General features: G+C 40.8%; 1 protein-coding gene across 22 annotated transcripts in view; it reads right to left on the minus strand.

Annotated features, from left to right (window-relative positions):
* tbc1d7 (TBC1 domain family, member 7) overlaps positions 1–17,159 on the minus strand; it is a 104,903-nt gene that overhangs the window by 39,733 nt on the left and 48,011 nt on the right. For all 22 annotated transcript variants that reach the window (XM_078240870.1, XM_078240956.1, XM_078240962.1 and 19 more), the window contains 2 exons: positions 2,564–2,751; positions 1,914–2,051 (listed from right to left, as the gene is read on the minus strand). In XM_078240870.1, coding sequence (XP_078096996.1) covers positions 1,914–2,051; positions 2,564–2,751 — 326 coding nt within the window. The remainder of the gene's footprint in view (positions 1–1,913; positions 2,052–2,563; positions 2,752–17,159) is intronic.

A 17,159-nucleotide genomic window follows, 5' to 3' on the forward strand; every position in this document is an offset into this window, starting at 1 on the left:
CACTGTCATCCCTTTAAGTAACTCTCCCCAATCTATCTAAGAATTAGGTAAGAGTGCTTTCAATAGAATGAGATAGAGATTTCCCACAGTAAACTGGGAAATCTGTTAATGGATAAAGCGACAGAAGATCAGTGGGAGGTGTTTAATATGAAACACAACCTATTTATTCACCGAAAGGGCAAGAGATCTATTTGCCAAAAGGACAGCTTGATTTGCCCAATCAAGACAGATTGGGCAAATCTGTAGTAAAGAGCAGGAAAGGATGACAAAGCAGATAGGATCAGCTACAACAAGGGAGTATGAAATGAAGGATGACAAGATCAGTACAAAATATCTTTTACAATCACATTAGGAAAATAGTATGGTCAGAAGCAACGTGGGCCTTTTAAAAGTGGTGTACCGCAAGGATCTGTTTTGGGGCCACTGCTGTTTGTCATTTTTATTAATGACTTGGATGAGGGCGTGGAAGGATGGATTAGTAAATTTGCGGATGACACTAAAGTCGGTGGAGTTGTAGACAGTGCGGAGGGAAGTGGCAGGTTACAGAGGGACATAGATAAGCTGCAGAGCTGGGCTGAGAGGTGGCAAATGGAGTTTAATGCGGAAAAGTGTGAGGTGATTCACTTTGGAAGGAGTAACAGGAATACAGAGTACTGGGCTAATGGTAAGATACTTGGTAGTGTGGATGAACAGAGGGATCTGGGTGTCCATGTGCATAGATCCCTGAAAGTTGGCACCCAGGTTGATAAGGTTGTTAAGAAGGCGTACGGTGTGTTAGCTTTTATTGGTAGAGGGATTGAGTTTCGGAGCCAGGAGGTCATGCTGCAACTGTACAAAACTCTGGTGCGGCCACATTTGGAGTATTGCGTACAGTTCTGCTCGCCGTATTATAGGAAAGATGTGGAAGTGTTGGAAAGGGTGCAGAGGAGATTTACCAGGATGTTGCCTGGTATGGTGGGAAAATCGTATGAGGAAAGGCTGAGGGGCTTGAGGTTGTTTTCGTTAGAGAGGTTAAGAGGTGACTTAATAGAGGCATACAAGATGATCAGAGGATTAGATAGGGTGGATAGTGAGAGCCTTTTTCCTCGGATGGTGTTGGCTAGCACGAGGGGACATAGCGTTAAATTGAGGGGTGAGAGATATAGGACAGATGTTAGAGGTAGGTTCTTTACTCAGAGAGTAGTAAGGGCGTGGAATGCCCTGCCTGCAGCAGTGGTGGACTCGTCAACGTTGAGAGCGTTCAAGTGGTTATTGGATAAACATATGGATGATATTGGAATAGTGTAGATTAGAGGGGGCTTTAGATTGGTACCACTGGTCGGCGCAACATCGAGGGCCGAAGGGCCTGTACTGCGCTGTAATGTTCTATGTTCTAATTAATGGTGATGTCAATTTATATTTATAGAACACCTTTAATGTAATAAAATATCCCAAAATGCTTCACAGGAACATTATAAATATAACACTGAATCATGGAAGGAGGCAATAGGTCAGACCAAATGCTTAGTCAGTAAGATAGGTTTTTAAAGAGTGACTTTAAGAAGGAATGTGAGATTGCACCCGGAGCGGGCTGGGGAGCAAATGGGATTTCCAGGGTTTATTGTCTCGGTGGCTTAATTGGATAAGTGCAGATATCTCAAGAGGATTGTGGAGATGTAGGAGATTAGAGATAAAGGGAGGGGCAAAACCATAGAGAGATTTGGTGTTCAGTTATTCAGAAAACAAAGAAGTGTTTACCAACAGACAAAATTCTCCTCCTGCTGTGAGACTTGAATAGAAAAATCGGGGTGAGAATACTCATAAGACATAGACTTAAACAATTACCACTCACGGTCACTGCTACTCATTTTACTGCATTCTTGTCATTCACTGCCAGATACATCAACAATTACATTGTTTCATATGTCACTTACCAAATGAGGCACTGAATCACCGTATTTATTGTTGAATTGGTTCACAAAGCATTTGACTAGCCAGTAAGCATCTACATCGTTTTCCACCATCTCTTCCATTGCTTCTGCTACTGCAATAAACACTGCATCCTCTGGTTCCTGAGATGAAGAAATTTACTAGTAACATAACCATCAAAATATTAGTGAAGCTGGCAAGAATGCATTTACAACACTCTCCTCTGGCTGGCTTGAGAAGTTAGTAAGAGACTCTACTTTGTAGCAACTTCTTATAACATTTGTTGGGCCACTTCACAGAGATAACAATTACAAAAGGTAGGCCAAGAAATGACAGCAGGTTTCCCCTACTAAAGGGCATTAGTGAATAAGTTGGAGATCTAACAACAAATTGTAGTTCTTGTATCATTTTTCTACTGTTAGCCCAAAAATTAGCTGATGTACTGAATTCAATTTTAAAATTTGTAAAAGGTAATAGCTGAACCCTCATATGCTGGGTTACCAGTTCAGTACCATTAACCAATGTACTTGAATCCCATTTCAATAACAAATTAAAACAAGTTATGATACACTGTGAAACAACCAAAAGTATTATGCGTTTAGTAAATCAAACACCAAGGATTCAATAAAAACAAACAATGCTGAACATGACTGACCAGTGACTGAGATGGACGACGGGGCAATGTTCCAGACTCCAATTGGTACATTCGGAGATAAACCCAAACCTGTGGGGTGGAATCTTGAACAAACCGGATAACTTGCAATGCTTGCAACAAATCTTGGTACTGTTCCTTTCTAAATGTCACCACAGTAGAGTGTGATTCATAGTGAGGAGGAAGAATACCTTTAAATAAATTAGAGAATTATAGGGTTAATGTAAAAAAACTCAATCACCAAGATCCACAGCTGAGTTCAACAGTTTGCCAGGCACTTTGCAAAACTTCTGATTTATTCTATCGCATATTCAAAACTCTAAGATTAACATGATCATACTATAAATGCATATATTACATATCCATTTGCTCAGCAAAGTGGGAGGTGTTGTTAATCAACAATTTGTGGCTTTGGCTCAATGGTAACTCTTTTGTCTCAGTCAGAAACTTGTTAGTTCAAGCCCCAGTCCAGAGACTTAAAGAATATGAGGAGAGGAAAATGTACATAATCCAAAAAAATTAGATCCTACCATAATACCACGAAATTAAAATGACCAGTAGTAGGAGCTAATAAACTAGTTTAAGTTTTTGGGGTTGGACAGAGAAAGGACATGTCCCCATATCTTCAATCTCTGCCTCTTTTCGTTCAGCTTACGCCCAACCCTTGTTGTCCAGTGTGAGCACTTATATTGTGGCACTTGTTGTCTTCTTGTCTCCTTGGTCAGGACCTCTAGAGGTAGGAGGTAGTGGATGCATGGATTCTGCTGTATTTTGAGGTGGTGTATGTTGGGGGAGGGGGCTGTTAGGTTGGGAATTTTTGTTGCATTTCTGGGGGTTGAGGATGTCAAGGTGGTGTGCGTGTTAGAGTGTTTTGTTTTGGGGTTTGTTTGTGTGGCTGTTGCCAAGTAAGTCTTTTTCTGAGGGGGGGGGGGGCGGGACGGAATTGATTCCTGGGGGTTTCCTGGTAGGGATGTTGATGGGTAGGTAGTGGGTTGAAGGGTGGTTTGTTGTCTTCCAGTGTCTTGGCTTTTTTGCCTCCCTTGTATGTCAGCTACGACTCTCACCAACTTTTACAGATGCACCATAGAAAGTATTCTTTCTGGTTGTACCACAGGTTGGTACGGCTCCTGCTCTGCCCAAGACCGCAAGGAACTACAAAAGGTCGTGAATGTAGACCAATCCATCACGCAAACCAGTCTCCCATCCATTGACTCTGTCTACACTTCCCGCTGCCTCAGCAAAGCAGCCAGCATAATTTAGGACCCCACGCACCTCGGACATTCTCTCTTCCACCTTCTTCTTTCAGGAAAAAGATACAAAAGTCTGAGGTCACATATCAACCGACTCAAGAACAGCTTCTTCCCTGCTGCTGTCAGACTTTTGAATGGACTTGCCTTGCATTAAGTTGATCTTTCTCTACACCCTAGCTATGACTGTAACACTACATTCTCACTCTCTCATTTCCTTCTCTATGAACGGTACGTTTTGTCTGTACAGCACGCAAGAAACAATACTTTTCATTGTATGTTAATACATGTGACAATAATAAATCAAATTTTAAAAAAAATCAAATGTGTCAGTTGTGGTGGGCGGGCGAGAGGGATACCGGAACTAGTGGGATGGAGTGAATTTTTGTTTGTGGGTGTTTTATGTTGTGGTGGGCAGGATGGCATGGTGTAGATTGGGGTAGTATGTATCGGGCTGGTGTGACGGCATTAGTTGGCAGAGCAAGGGGGTGTGTCGGAACATCCTTATTTATCAGGAAGGTTTATAGGTTTGGTATGAGGCAAGACAATTTTGTTGGCAGTACAAAATTACTTCTCTGACAAATTATTTATTTACTTGTGTCCCAAGTGGACCTACATTAACACTGTAATGAAGTTATTGTGGAAGGGTATACGGAGGGAGAATTTAGTATGGCCAGTCCACCTAACTACCACATCTTTGGAGTGTGGGAGGAAACCAGAGCACCCGGAGGAAACCCATGCAGACACAGGGAGAACGTGCAGACTCCACATAGACAGAGATCCAAGTTGGGAGTCCAGCCCGGGTCCTTGGTCCTGTGAGACAGCAGTGCTAACCACTGTGCCACTGTGCTGCCCATAAATGAATGATTTCACATATTTGGTTGATATGTCTATCTTCTCACAGTGCTGTGTTCTCTGCTGTCTACCTCCCCTTTTACCGCCATTTCTTCCATGTTCTCCTTTGCCCGTTTACCTTGTCTCCTCCAGATTGGTCCATCCTTTCTCCTCCTTGTTGTGGGTTCCCTTGTATCCTTTCTGCTGGTCTGCCCGCTCCCCTGTTGGTATTTGTTTGGGGGGGGGCGGGGGGGGATGTTTGATTCATCTCGGAGTCTGTTTGGAGTTTTTTCTTTTTGTTTTGGGTTGTCTGGCCATTGCCGGTGGTTGTGCCATAGGTATGGTCTTGGTAGGGCAGTGAGTCGGCCCTTTCTGTTATGGTCGATATGTTAGAGTATGACGAGGAGAACGATCCATGGTGGGCCCAGAGGTTCTTTCTTTTTTTAACAGTATGTGTTTAAGGGTATCATGGGGGAATTTGGGATGCAGTTATTTAGTGGTATGTTCCTCCTTTGAAGTTCTGGTCTCGGTACTCACTACTTGGCTTTTTCTCCTGTGAGTGGGGGAGTCCCCAGACTTTAGGGGGCCTAGTATCATAGAATAGAATCATAGAATCCCTACAGTACAGAAGGAGGCCATTCGGCCCATCGAGTCTGTACCGACCACAATCCCATCCAGGCCCTATTACCGCAACCCCATGCATTTACCCTGCTAATCCCCTGACACTGGGGTCAATTTAGCATGGCCAATCAACCTAACCTGCACATCTTTTGACTGTGGGAGGAAACTGGAGCACCCGGAGGAAACCCACACAGATACGGGGAGAATGTGCAAACTCCACAGTGACCCTAGGCCGGATCTGAACCTGGCGCTGTGAGGCAGCAGTGCTAACCACTGTGCCACCATGCCACCCCATAGTTTGTGAACAGTTATTATGTGGTTCCCTCTTTGCCTGTGACTCATGTTTGCTATGGTTTCCCAGTTGTGTCATGTTTATTTACTCCTTTCAGTAGTGTTTGCTTAGACGTGTTATTGGTTTCTGTTTCTTATAGTTCGTTGTGGTTTTGGATCTCCGTGGTCTGGGTAGTTGACTTCTTAGGTCTATGTCTATCCCTGTTCTTGTGTGGTTTGTGTGTTCCCGTGTTCTAGGTTTAGGCCATTAGGGGATAAAGTTTCATTTTATAGATCCACACCTCCGCTGCTCATTTTCCTTCTGCTGTGGTCCAATGAATATTTGTATCTAGTTCCATGATAGTTAGGGCTTCAATGCCATCCTGCATGAAATGTCTCTTTATGGCCTTATTTCCCTTTTTTGTCCTAATCCCACTGAGATGGCCAGAGAGTCTTTCCCTTAATGTGTTGTCTGTTTCTCCTCTGTATATTATCTTGCATGTCTTACATTGGATGGCATACACCACATTATGTTGGTCGCATCTGATTTTTGATTTTAGCACTACGCTGATGTTAGTGTGTTTTGTTATTTCCTCTGGTGTTAGCAGGTCTTATTGCAGTTTTTATTTCTGCATTTCCCTCCTGCAGTTTTATCCTACTCCTGACTAACATGTCCTTCAGGATTTTGTATCATTTATAAACTGCTACAATGGTGTAGTTCTCTAAGGTTTTGTTGTTCTTTTTTAAGTTTTCAAAATTGTTTTTGACTATTCTACTTATTTCTCTATCCTATGGGTTAGTGGTTTCTCTTTCTTTCTCTGTGGTTCACCTTTTGATCTTAAGGAAGTTTGATTTGAGGTGTTTCAGGAATCTCTTGGTGTACCCTCTCCCTCTAAGTGCTTAGAAAAGGGTTGTTGTTGCCTATTCAAAATCCGTTTGTTTGCTGCATATGCAGTAGAAGCAGGATAGTTGTGATTTTACTAAGCCCGTAAATGTGTGTCGTTGGTGGTGACTGTGTCTATGCAGGAGTGCGTGTGCATCTGTGGGCTTGAAGAATACTTTACTGGCCAGCTGTGTGGTGATTTAAATACTGTCATGTCCAAGAGGTCTATTTGTTCCTTATGTATTGTTGTTGTGATTCTAATTGACGGGTGATGGTTATTTAGTGTGTTGGTGAAGTCCTTCATCTCCGCCTTGGTGTGTGTCCATAAACTAGTTTAGGGGCAGGATTGGCACTTTCAGACCTGGCAAGAATGCTGTTACTTTGCTGGAATCCGACTCCTGAATGGATCATAACTGACTATTTCTAATCACAAGTAGTTTTATAAGTTGTAATTTGGAGCACGATAACAAAGGATATTGTTATTACAGTGCAGATAGTCTGTAATAGTTCATCAGGAAATTATAATTACTAGTAGTAACTTGTGTTCACAATATTTTTGGTGTAGCATTGTACCCAAAAGAACCATGAAAGAACATCTTCTGTTACCCCTCAAAAACTAGAGTCAATTTATGCATGAGATACATGGATTATTTGGCCAAAAGTTAGGGCCGACTTTTACACAAGACTGACTGATATCCATGTATACACAGCGTCACTTTTCAAAGAACAGCATGTTCACAAATTGTATCTTCATGATACAACACCAGTCCACTAACTTGATCTCTAGGCTTCAGTGCCTAATTAGGAAGCCACCAAAAATACCATCCTATATAATTAACTCCAGAACGGTTATACAAATATACTGACCATCATTAGAGCAACTAGGTAATACTTTCTTCGTGTGCAAACGTCTCAGCTATATTATAAATGCTGGGCTCATTATTTCCTCAGTAAACTACAATTGTTTTCAGTAAATGTGCAGGTTTTGATCAGCTACTAATGTTGCCATCAGAATTCACACTACAGCTGCAAGTGCTGAACAAAGGAAACTCCATATTGCCACAATGATCTAAAATTGAGAAACCATTTCAACATATAGGCACTATAAAAAGAAAAAGCATGCTGAAGTGTTTTCAAGTCTACAATTCTACTTGGTTCAGTGACAGTAATAAATCACTTGAGTTTTCTGGTTTAAAACATACTTGTGAACATTCTATTGGTTTTCACTTGTTCTAGCATACATTTTTCTATATTTACCACCAGGATTGACTATCCTTATTCTTCAGTTAAGAAAACAAAATGCCATCCGATTGACAAGACTTTAGAAATCCATCACAATTTGGAACAGTTCCAAGAGATTTTTTCCTAATAATATAAATGATAAAAACCTAATATCTTTTGCATCAGTTCCCATTGTAGGGCCTGAACAATAGCTTTTTTGTTCCCTGACCATTTCTAGGCACTAGTAGTAAATTCAGACTGTATTCTTTAAAAATCTATCACAATTTGGAATAGTTGAGAGATTTTTCCTAACAAAATAAATTATAAAAACCTAATGAATATCTTCTACATCTGTTCCTACAGTAGGAACTCAACAGTGGCTTTTTGTCCCCTGACCATTTTGTAGGCATTAGCAGTAAATTCAGACAGAAACACAATCTAATAAAGCTTACTCTAACTTTTCTATAAACAATAGTGGTCTATTAGAAAAGTTAATTATTTTCTGCATTTCAGAATCTATTGGGAAAATATAAAATTGTCTCTTGATTGGCTGTAAACCATGAGGTCTAAAGGCTTAATGGTTGACAAGCTACTGCCTGCTATGTGACCAGGTTAACTTTTGACATATGGATTTTTAATTTTTTGTGCTGGATTCCTTACCACAGGGAACTTCAATCAGCAATTTGAAACTAAGCAAGGTTCATAGGTTCTGAAAAGTTCTTAGTGATTTTAATTAATTGCTAAAAACTTAGAAATTCTGAATTTGTGGCAGATCCACTGAGGGAAGAACAGCAAATTAGGGAATGACAGGAGCCTGAAAAGTATACCTAAATACAAATTGACAAGTCTTTCAAAGAGAAATAGGTTTGATTTCAGAATTACATACATTTTCATACAAGACACCTCTTTTTCACTTGTCATGTCCATTAAATCACTTAAATTTTAATACTGAAGATTTTCTCAATTGTCTCATTTTGCCTCAATGTTGCTAAATTATCATGATGTGGAGATAAATTATCAGACAGCTTTTCCGACATTAGCAGAAATTTCCTCCAATTAAATACTTTAATGCAATTAAATGCTATCGTTTTGATCCCCACTTCTGCTCCCTAATTACCGACTCCATCCCTCTCCCTGGCATTAGGGAGATTAGGCCAGTCAGTTTTCAAACTTGGTGGCACATTTGACCCAAGCTGAGCCACTGATCATACACCAACATCATCACTAAGACTGCCTATTTCCATCTCCATAACATTGTTTAACCCGTCTGAGCTCATCTGCGATTTAAACCCCCATTCATGCCTTTGGCATCTCTTGATTTGACTATTCCAACACACACCTGGCTGTCCTCCCACATTCTATCGTTCATAAACTTGAGGTCATCCAGAGCTAACTATGTTTCAACTTGCAGCAAGTCCCATTCACCTTTCAACCAATGCTCGCGGATCTTCTAAACTCCCAGTCAAGAAACAACTTGGTTTTGAAATTCCCATCATTGTTTTCAATCCCTTGATCCCTTCACCATCAGAGATTGTAATTACTCCAGCCCCACAACGTCAGGGATATCTATTTCTCCAAGTCTGACTTTGCATTTTGGAATTTCCTCGCTGTACCTCATCACCTCTTGAGTTTCCTCCTTTAAAGACATTCTTTAAAGCCTAACTTTGAGCAAACATTTGGTCACCTGACCTAATATCTGTTCTGCAGCTCTGCCAAATTTTGTTTTATAATACTTTGTTTTATAGCGCCTTAGAGTGCTTTTATGTTATAAAGGCTGTTGGGAAAAATCAGGTACTCGACACACAAGTGTTAAGTTGCTGTAAATCTTTGCACAAAGAACTATGCCAGGAATGACTTATAGCAGACAAATTAATTCAATACTCTAAAGGGTTAACTCAAATAAGAGCATATTGAGCATGTGCAAATGAAGATATGTCACTGAAGTCACTCAAAGACGTTGCCTGAAAAGAATCTGTGGGCAGCTGTAGCTATATACATTAGTCTTATTTAAAATTTGTAAATAGTTAGCATGTAAATCAATGTTTTTTGAACAAAGACCATCGCCACCAGTGAGATTTCGTCTAAAATAAGCAGCTAACAAACTCAGACACAAACCCATCAGAACAGAGTTACAATACTCTTCTGACCACTATTTTTAGGCATACACCTTTTAAAATACAGCTGAACCATTGTGGAAACCATATATAAACAGCAATAAATTACCTTCTTGGTGTCACAGTAATTAAAATAATACACATAAAAACAGTCACATGCCTGTCCAGTAATATCACTGCCAATAATACTTGGGTTTGTATCCAGTGATACAAAATGATGTACTGCCAAGTTACTATTTAATTCTTTTTGAGATATTTTAAAGATCTGACTGGACCTCACAAAGCACCATCAAGGTTTTATTCTCGTCTATTGAACCTGTCCACTATTTCCAGATCATCCCAGAATGCAAGGCTAACCCATGGTGTTTTTTCTCCAACACAAGCCTCTACCGGGCGGCACGGTAGCACAGTGGTTAGCATTGCTGCTTCACAGCTCCAGGGTCCCGGGTTCGATTCCTGGCTCGGGTCACTGTCTGTGTGGAGTTTGCACATTCTCCTCATGTCTGCGTGGGTTTCCTCCGGGTGCTCCGGTTTCCTCCCACAGTCCAAAGATGTGCAGGTTAGGTTGATTGGCCAGGTTAAAAAATTGCCCTTAGAGTCCTGGGATGCGTAGATTAGAGGGATTAGCGGGTAAATATGTGGGGGTAGGGCCTGGGTGGGATTGTGGTCGGTGCAGACTCGATGGGCCGAATGGCCTCCTTCTGCACTGTAGGGTTTCTATGATTTCTTTCTCAAACCCCTCTGCTCTCCAATAAGTGCAAGGAGCACATGGACTTCTTTGTCACTAAGAATGAGACCATCAGATCAGCTGCCTGTGCTGTTTCCACCCCTTCTCGTAGATCACTGGATCAAAATTCCTCCAAAGTTCTCCTTTCTCCTAACCCTTGAACGTACATATTCCTCTAATTTCTCTCCTTTTCTCCCCTCATGCCCCATCTGAGCTTATCCTGTCCATGAGACACACCTCTTGCTCTCTTCCTACGAACAACCTATCCAATTTCTCTTCCTGGCTCCCACGTTATCTAATATTATTAACGGTTTATTCTGTTAAGCTTTTGCACCCTCCTCCCACCTTCAAATCTGCAGTCATCACATTTTCTCATAAAATGTGATGACATTTTCTCTTGACTTCTCCATCATTTCTGCCTGTCCTGCATAAACACCAAATAGCCTGCAATGTTTAGTTCTCATCCTTGGTCACCTACTAGCCATATCTCCATAATCCCAACTATATCATACCCCTTTACATCTATCTGCGCAACTAATTTATCCATTTTATTTCGAATGCTCAGAGTGTTCATGTACAAAACTTTAAGGCTAGTCCTTTGTATAGGTCTCACCTCCCCCAGAACCAATTCCAATACCCCAGGAATCTGAAACCTTTCCCCCACATATATTTTCAGCCACGTATTCAACCTATATATCCTGCTGTTTCGACTCTCCCGACTAGCATGTGGCACAGATGGTAATCCTGATATAACTACCTTTTCAACCTGCTTCCTTGCTCCCTATATTCTGCTTTTAGGACTGTAGAAAGGGGTACAGAAACCCCTCGGATTTTGAAGACAATTAAAACAAAGTAGACTAGTTTAGAATAGGTATCACAGTGTGCCTTATATATACCATAAGGAATCACAAAGTTCCACACACAAATACATATATATCATGTGACGGTATTGTCTGCACATATATAATCATTGGTAGAGAATTTTGAATATGTATTGTAGATTTAAAATGTATTTTCAAATGTCTTGTAAGCTTTGGCCAAGATGCAGCCTGCCCAAAAGCAGAGTGGAAAACGAGCAGAACTAGACACATTCTTTGGAAACAATAAGGTATATAGACTTCTGCAGCTGCAAGCTATCAAGGTTTTAAAATGAATAGAGGCATTTAGCTTATGGTTGCAGTGAATAAATGTATTAATCTTTTGCTGATAAGCAGGCATGGTGAAGTGACTCCCTCTCCGTTATAACGTATTAACATAATTGGATCATCCAGTTAGGATGACAGGTTGGGCAGGAGAAACAAACCTTTGAAAAGGTATATCTGTTTTACACATGTATTGTAATGTCAAAGAGAAGTTGGAATCCTCCAGCTGTCTCTCTCCCAATGCATATTGGTTAAAGAACTTCCTTGACTGCATACGGTCTTTCACAAGTCTTTGTAATAGCTGAGTTCAGCTCAATAAATGACACCAGAGAGAAGCCTCAGGAAAATCCCCTTACAAGGACCACATTCCTTCTTTGCCTATGTCATTTGTACTAATGTATACCACGACAACTGGTTGTTCACCCTCCCCCTTCAGAATGTCCTGCAGCTGCTTTGAGACATCCTTGGCCTTAGCACCGAGGGAGGAAACATACCATTCTGGCATCTCTTTTGTGGCCACAGAAATGACCATCTATTCCCATCATAAATGAATCCCTTATGACTATTGCATTTCTACCACTTTTGCTCCTCCCCTGTGCAACAGAGCCAATCGTGGTGCCACAAATTTAGCTCTGCTGTTATCCCAAGAGGCCATTCCCTTCAATTGTATACAAAGCCCTATATCTGTTTTGCAGGGGACTAGCCACAGGAGATTCCTGCACTGTCTACCTTGTGCTCTTGCTCTGCCTGGTGGTCACCTATTCCCTTCCTCTCTGTGGAGTCTGAAGTTGTGGTGTGACCACCTCACTATATGTGCTATCCATGTGCTAAACTATTCCTCTTAGTCCTTGGGCATATCATTGTCCCCCACATCTGTACAAATCTTTCCAGAATCCTCCATGCTGCCACAGTACCAAATCAATTCCCATCAAAATCACAAGTAAGATCCTATTTGACTGTGACAAAGGCTGACTATCCCTTTTGAACCTTCATGCAACCTATGAAATGGTTGACTATACTATCCTCCTCCATATTCTCTCCAGCATCATTGAGCTGGATGGGACTGCACAAGGCAGGTAGGCAGGTTTCCTGCTCATCTCGCCAGTTGTAATAAGAAAGAACCACCTGCAATGGCCACTATCCTGCTCCTATACTGTTACTTTGGAGTTCCCCAAAGAACTATCCTTAGTCTCCTACTATTTCTCATCTACATGTTGTCCCTCAGTGACATTATCCAAAAACACAGCATCAGTTCCACACATATTCTGACACCATCCAGATCTAACTCATCACCACCTCTCCCTGTCTCTTACTTGTCAAACTACTTGTCTTACATTGAATAATGGATGAGCAGAAATTTCCTCCAACTAAATACCAGGAAAACCATTGAAATTGTCTTTGGTTCCCATTAAAAATTGTTCCTTAATCCACAACTCCATCCCTCTCATGGCACAGTGGTTAGCACTGCTGCATCACAGCTTCAGGGACCCAGGTTCTATTCTGGCCTCGGGTAACTGTGTGTGTGGAGTTTCCCTGTGCCTGTATGGGTTTTCTCCGAGTGCTCCGGTTTCCTCCCACCCTCTAAAGATGTGCAGGTTAGGTTGATTGGCCATGCTAAATTGCCCCTTACTGTCAGGGGGATTAGCAGGGTAAATATGATGGATTATGGACATAGGGGCCTGGGTGGGATTGTTGTCAGTGCAGGCTCAATGGGCCGAATGGCTTCCTTCTGCATTGTAGGGATTCTATAATTCTGGCAAACAGCTGAGGCTCAACTGAATTTGGTGTTACATTTGACCCTGAGGCGAGCTTTCAACCACATTCTATTTCCAACTCCATAACATTTCCGAACACTGTTCCTGTCTCATTTTATTTTCATTTATTAATGGGATGTGAGTGTCATTGGCAAGGTCAGCATTTGTTCCTAATTTCCCTTGGGAAGGTGAGGTGAACCAAATTCTTGAACCATTTCAGTCCACATAGTGTAGGTATACCCACAATACCATGAGGCAGGGAGTTCCAGGATTTTGATCCAGTCATGATAAAAGAATGGTGATACAGTTCCAAGTCAAAATCTATGCACGTTGCAGCTAGTGATGTTCTCCTGTGCCTGTTCTCCTTGTCATTCTGGATGGAGGCCATGGGTTTGGAAGGTGCTGTCGAAGGAGCCTTGGCAAGTGTATCTTTTGGATGGCATACAATGCAACCACTGTGTACCAGTGATGGAGTGAGTGAATGTTTAAAGTAGTAGTGTGGTGGTGGATGGACTGTTAATTAAGCAGGCTTTGACTTAAGTATTGTTGGAGTTAGACCCATCCAGACAAAGGAAAGCGTTCCATCACAGTCCTGACTTGAGCATTGTAAGTGGTGGACAGGCTTTGGAAAGTCAGATGAGTTTTGCTGCAGGATTCCCAGAATCTGACCTGTTGTAGCCACAGTATGACTAAGTCCAGTTAAGTCAACTGTAATATGTTCTGTGGATTTAGCGATGGTAATGTTGCCAAAACCTTCACCCCATTCATCTGTGACTTTTAGGGCAATGCAATCCAAAGCACTCTTGGTTGGCTTTCCCCATTCTGCCCTCCATAAATTTGAGGTCATCCAAAACTCTGCTGCCCCAGTCTTACCCCATACCAAATCCCATTCACCCCTCACCTTGCTGACCTACGCCAACTCCCAGTTAAGTAACATCCTGATTTTAAAATTATCTTTGTTTCAAATTCCTCTATGACTTCACTCCATTTATCTGTGATCTTCTCCATTTTCGCAATCCTCTGAGATATCAGTGTTCTGCCAACTTTGGCCTCTCGGGCAACTCCCATTTTAATGACATTTTCAACTATGCCTTGACCTGCCAAGATCCTAGGCTCTGAACTTCCCTTTGAAATCTCTCTGCCTCTCTTCCTTTCAAGACAACTCTTAAATTCTCCACCTCTGACCAAACCTTTCACCATTAACCCTAATATTTCCATATGTGAGTCAATTTTCTTTTGATAATGCTTCTCTAAGCTTCCTGGGATACTCTATTACATTAATATATATATTTTATATATATATATATACACACACACACACACACACACACGTAAGTTCTGGTTATTGGTGCTATTCCTGCTGTTGCAGTATCCAGATAAAACAGTCATAATAAATAAAGAAGGTTTATGCAATAATTTATCTACTGGCAATAAAAATTTAAAATTGACCAGGTCCTTTAAAGCTAATGCTTTACTTTGTTAGCCAAACAGATGAAAGCAGCATTTATGGATCTTCTCAATATTGCACATCAAAAGACAAAATAAATCCATTCTTCTAGCCTTGGTAAATGTGCAGGGTTCCAGGGATAGGGTGGGGGATGGGAAGATACTCTTTCGAAGAGTAGGTGCAGACTCGTTGGGCCAAATGGCCCCCTACTCCACTGTAGGAATTCTGTGGTTTATCTCCTTTGTGCACCCAATTTTCCAAATACATCTTAACCCTCCTTTGACTATTCATATATTTGGTCAAAAATTCAATTCCTACATCTTTGCCATTTGTGAAACTTTATCTATGAACACTTGCAAAAACAAATGATCCTGAAGGAGTCTTTAATCTCTATAGTCATGCTGGTCCAAAGGTACTGCTTCAATATATTTTCCAATGGTGTTCTCAAACACTCATGGACACAATAGATGAAAAAAAACTTAGTGTCAGATAATTTTACGATGAGAACTTAGGACATCATAGAATCATAGAATCCTACAGTGCAGAAAGAGGCCATTCGGCCCATCGAGTCTGCACCAACCACAATCCCACCCAGGCCCTATCCACATATCCCTACATATTTATCCACTAACCCCTCTAACCTATGCATCCCAGGACACTAAGAGGCAATTCAGAATGGCCAATCAACCTAGCTCGCACATCTTTGGACTGTGGGAGGAAACCGGAGGACCCGGAGGAAACCCACGCAGACACAGGGAGAATGTGCAAACTCCACACAGACAGCGACCCGAGCCGGGACATGACACAGATGCTTTATGGCACTGATATGAATTATGCAACATTTAATGACAGTGTGTTCAAACTAGATGGTGTAAACATTTGTTTGTTCCAGCCTGCCAGTTTGAACTGGATGCAGGGACTGATTCTTGTGTTTTAACAGGAAAGTGAAGCACATCCAATTTTAGATCTCAAGTTTCATTTCAAAGTAACAATTCATGCAAGATCCATGCCAACGTGTTACATATATTAACAATTAACTTACCATATGCAATACACACAATAATCATTCCCCCTCTGTCAAATTAAATTCACAAGTCAATCTCAAAAGTAGCATACAGCTGAAGTCATGTTCAAGAATTACAGTTCACATTGAGACATAAAATATTACTTTTTGTGGTGGTTTTGAAAGGTTTTCTTCTTACAATAATTATAATCCAAAATTCTGTCTGCGAAAGTAGATTTTTCATTTTTTTCACATGGAAGTTACAGGCTCTGTTAAAAGTTTGACTGGACCTTATTGTCCTCCTTGTTTGTCGTCTCTTCGTTATTGAATCCAAAAAGAAGTTAATTCTATAACTAAACCATATCTTTCTTCTTGCTTGGTTGTAAGTATATTTTCATTTTAAAATTCCATTTTCCAGACTCAAACATTGTAATTTTCTTTTTGAAATAAGTTCACATCAGCTTCATTTTTGTGCAATTCATTCCTTCATTAGTAAATATCCTCCTTAGCCACTTAGAAAACATGGACTGATATTTTTAATATCCAAGTTGAAAAGTTTGATATTCTGACTTGGTCTCTTTCTCAAAAGTAATGCCAAAGCCAATCAATATCTTTTGAAGTGGAATAAGTTGTTGGGATTGTTTGAAATTTGGCATTGTAACATTTGCCCTGATGAGTGCAAGACGAAAATCTCCAGCAACATGTCTCTCTTTTCAACAATATTATTACTACCAACTGAATGTTTGGTCTGATCTTTAAATCCGCTTCAGCTTTTCTTGATCACATTCCAAACAATTTTTATTTAATTCCTGTTGAGCAATATTGACAGCTTCTTCATGTTTCTAACACAGTGTTCCAACACAATTCACAAACCACATTATGCCGATCGCTTTGGGTTTTTAAGTGACCTTTTGAACTCTGTCCAGCTACATATTGTATCTCATCATTGACATAAATTGCTAATTCAGCATTGTGCGTCATTAAGTCTTCAGGATTACTTTGAGGCCTCAGTCCTTTTTGAGAAGAACTTTGATTTGGAAATTCTGCAGGAACGTCTGCTGCCTAATGTGGACACATCACTATTTTCACTAGGATCAGTTCCTTGCTTAATTATATCACAAACATTTGAGGAGTTTTTACTATTCCTGAACTGTGGCATACCATCCCATCCCATATTATGGAAAAACTACACTGCCCGCTATATCATTCCCCAAAATAAAATCCACATGATTAATGGATCATTTAGAAATGATATTGACAATAACATAATTCTTTACCACAGTTCAGTTAAAACTCATACTACACAATGGGATAGGCAAGCACTTCCCATCAATAC

This window comes from Mustelus asterias, chromosome 2 (assembly GCF_964213995.1).
Source record: "Mustelus asterias chromosome 2, sMusAst1.hap1.1, whole genome shotgun sequence".
NCBI lineage: Eukaryota > Metazoa > Chordata > Chondrichthyes > Carcharhiniformes > Triakidae > Mustelus > Mustelus asterias.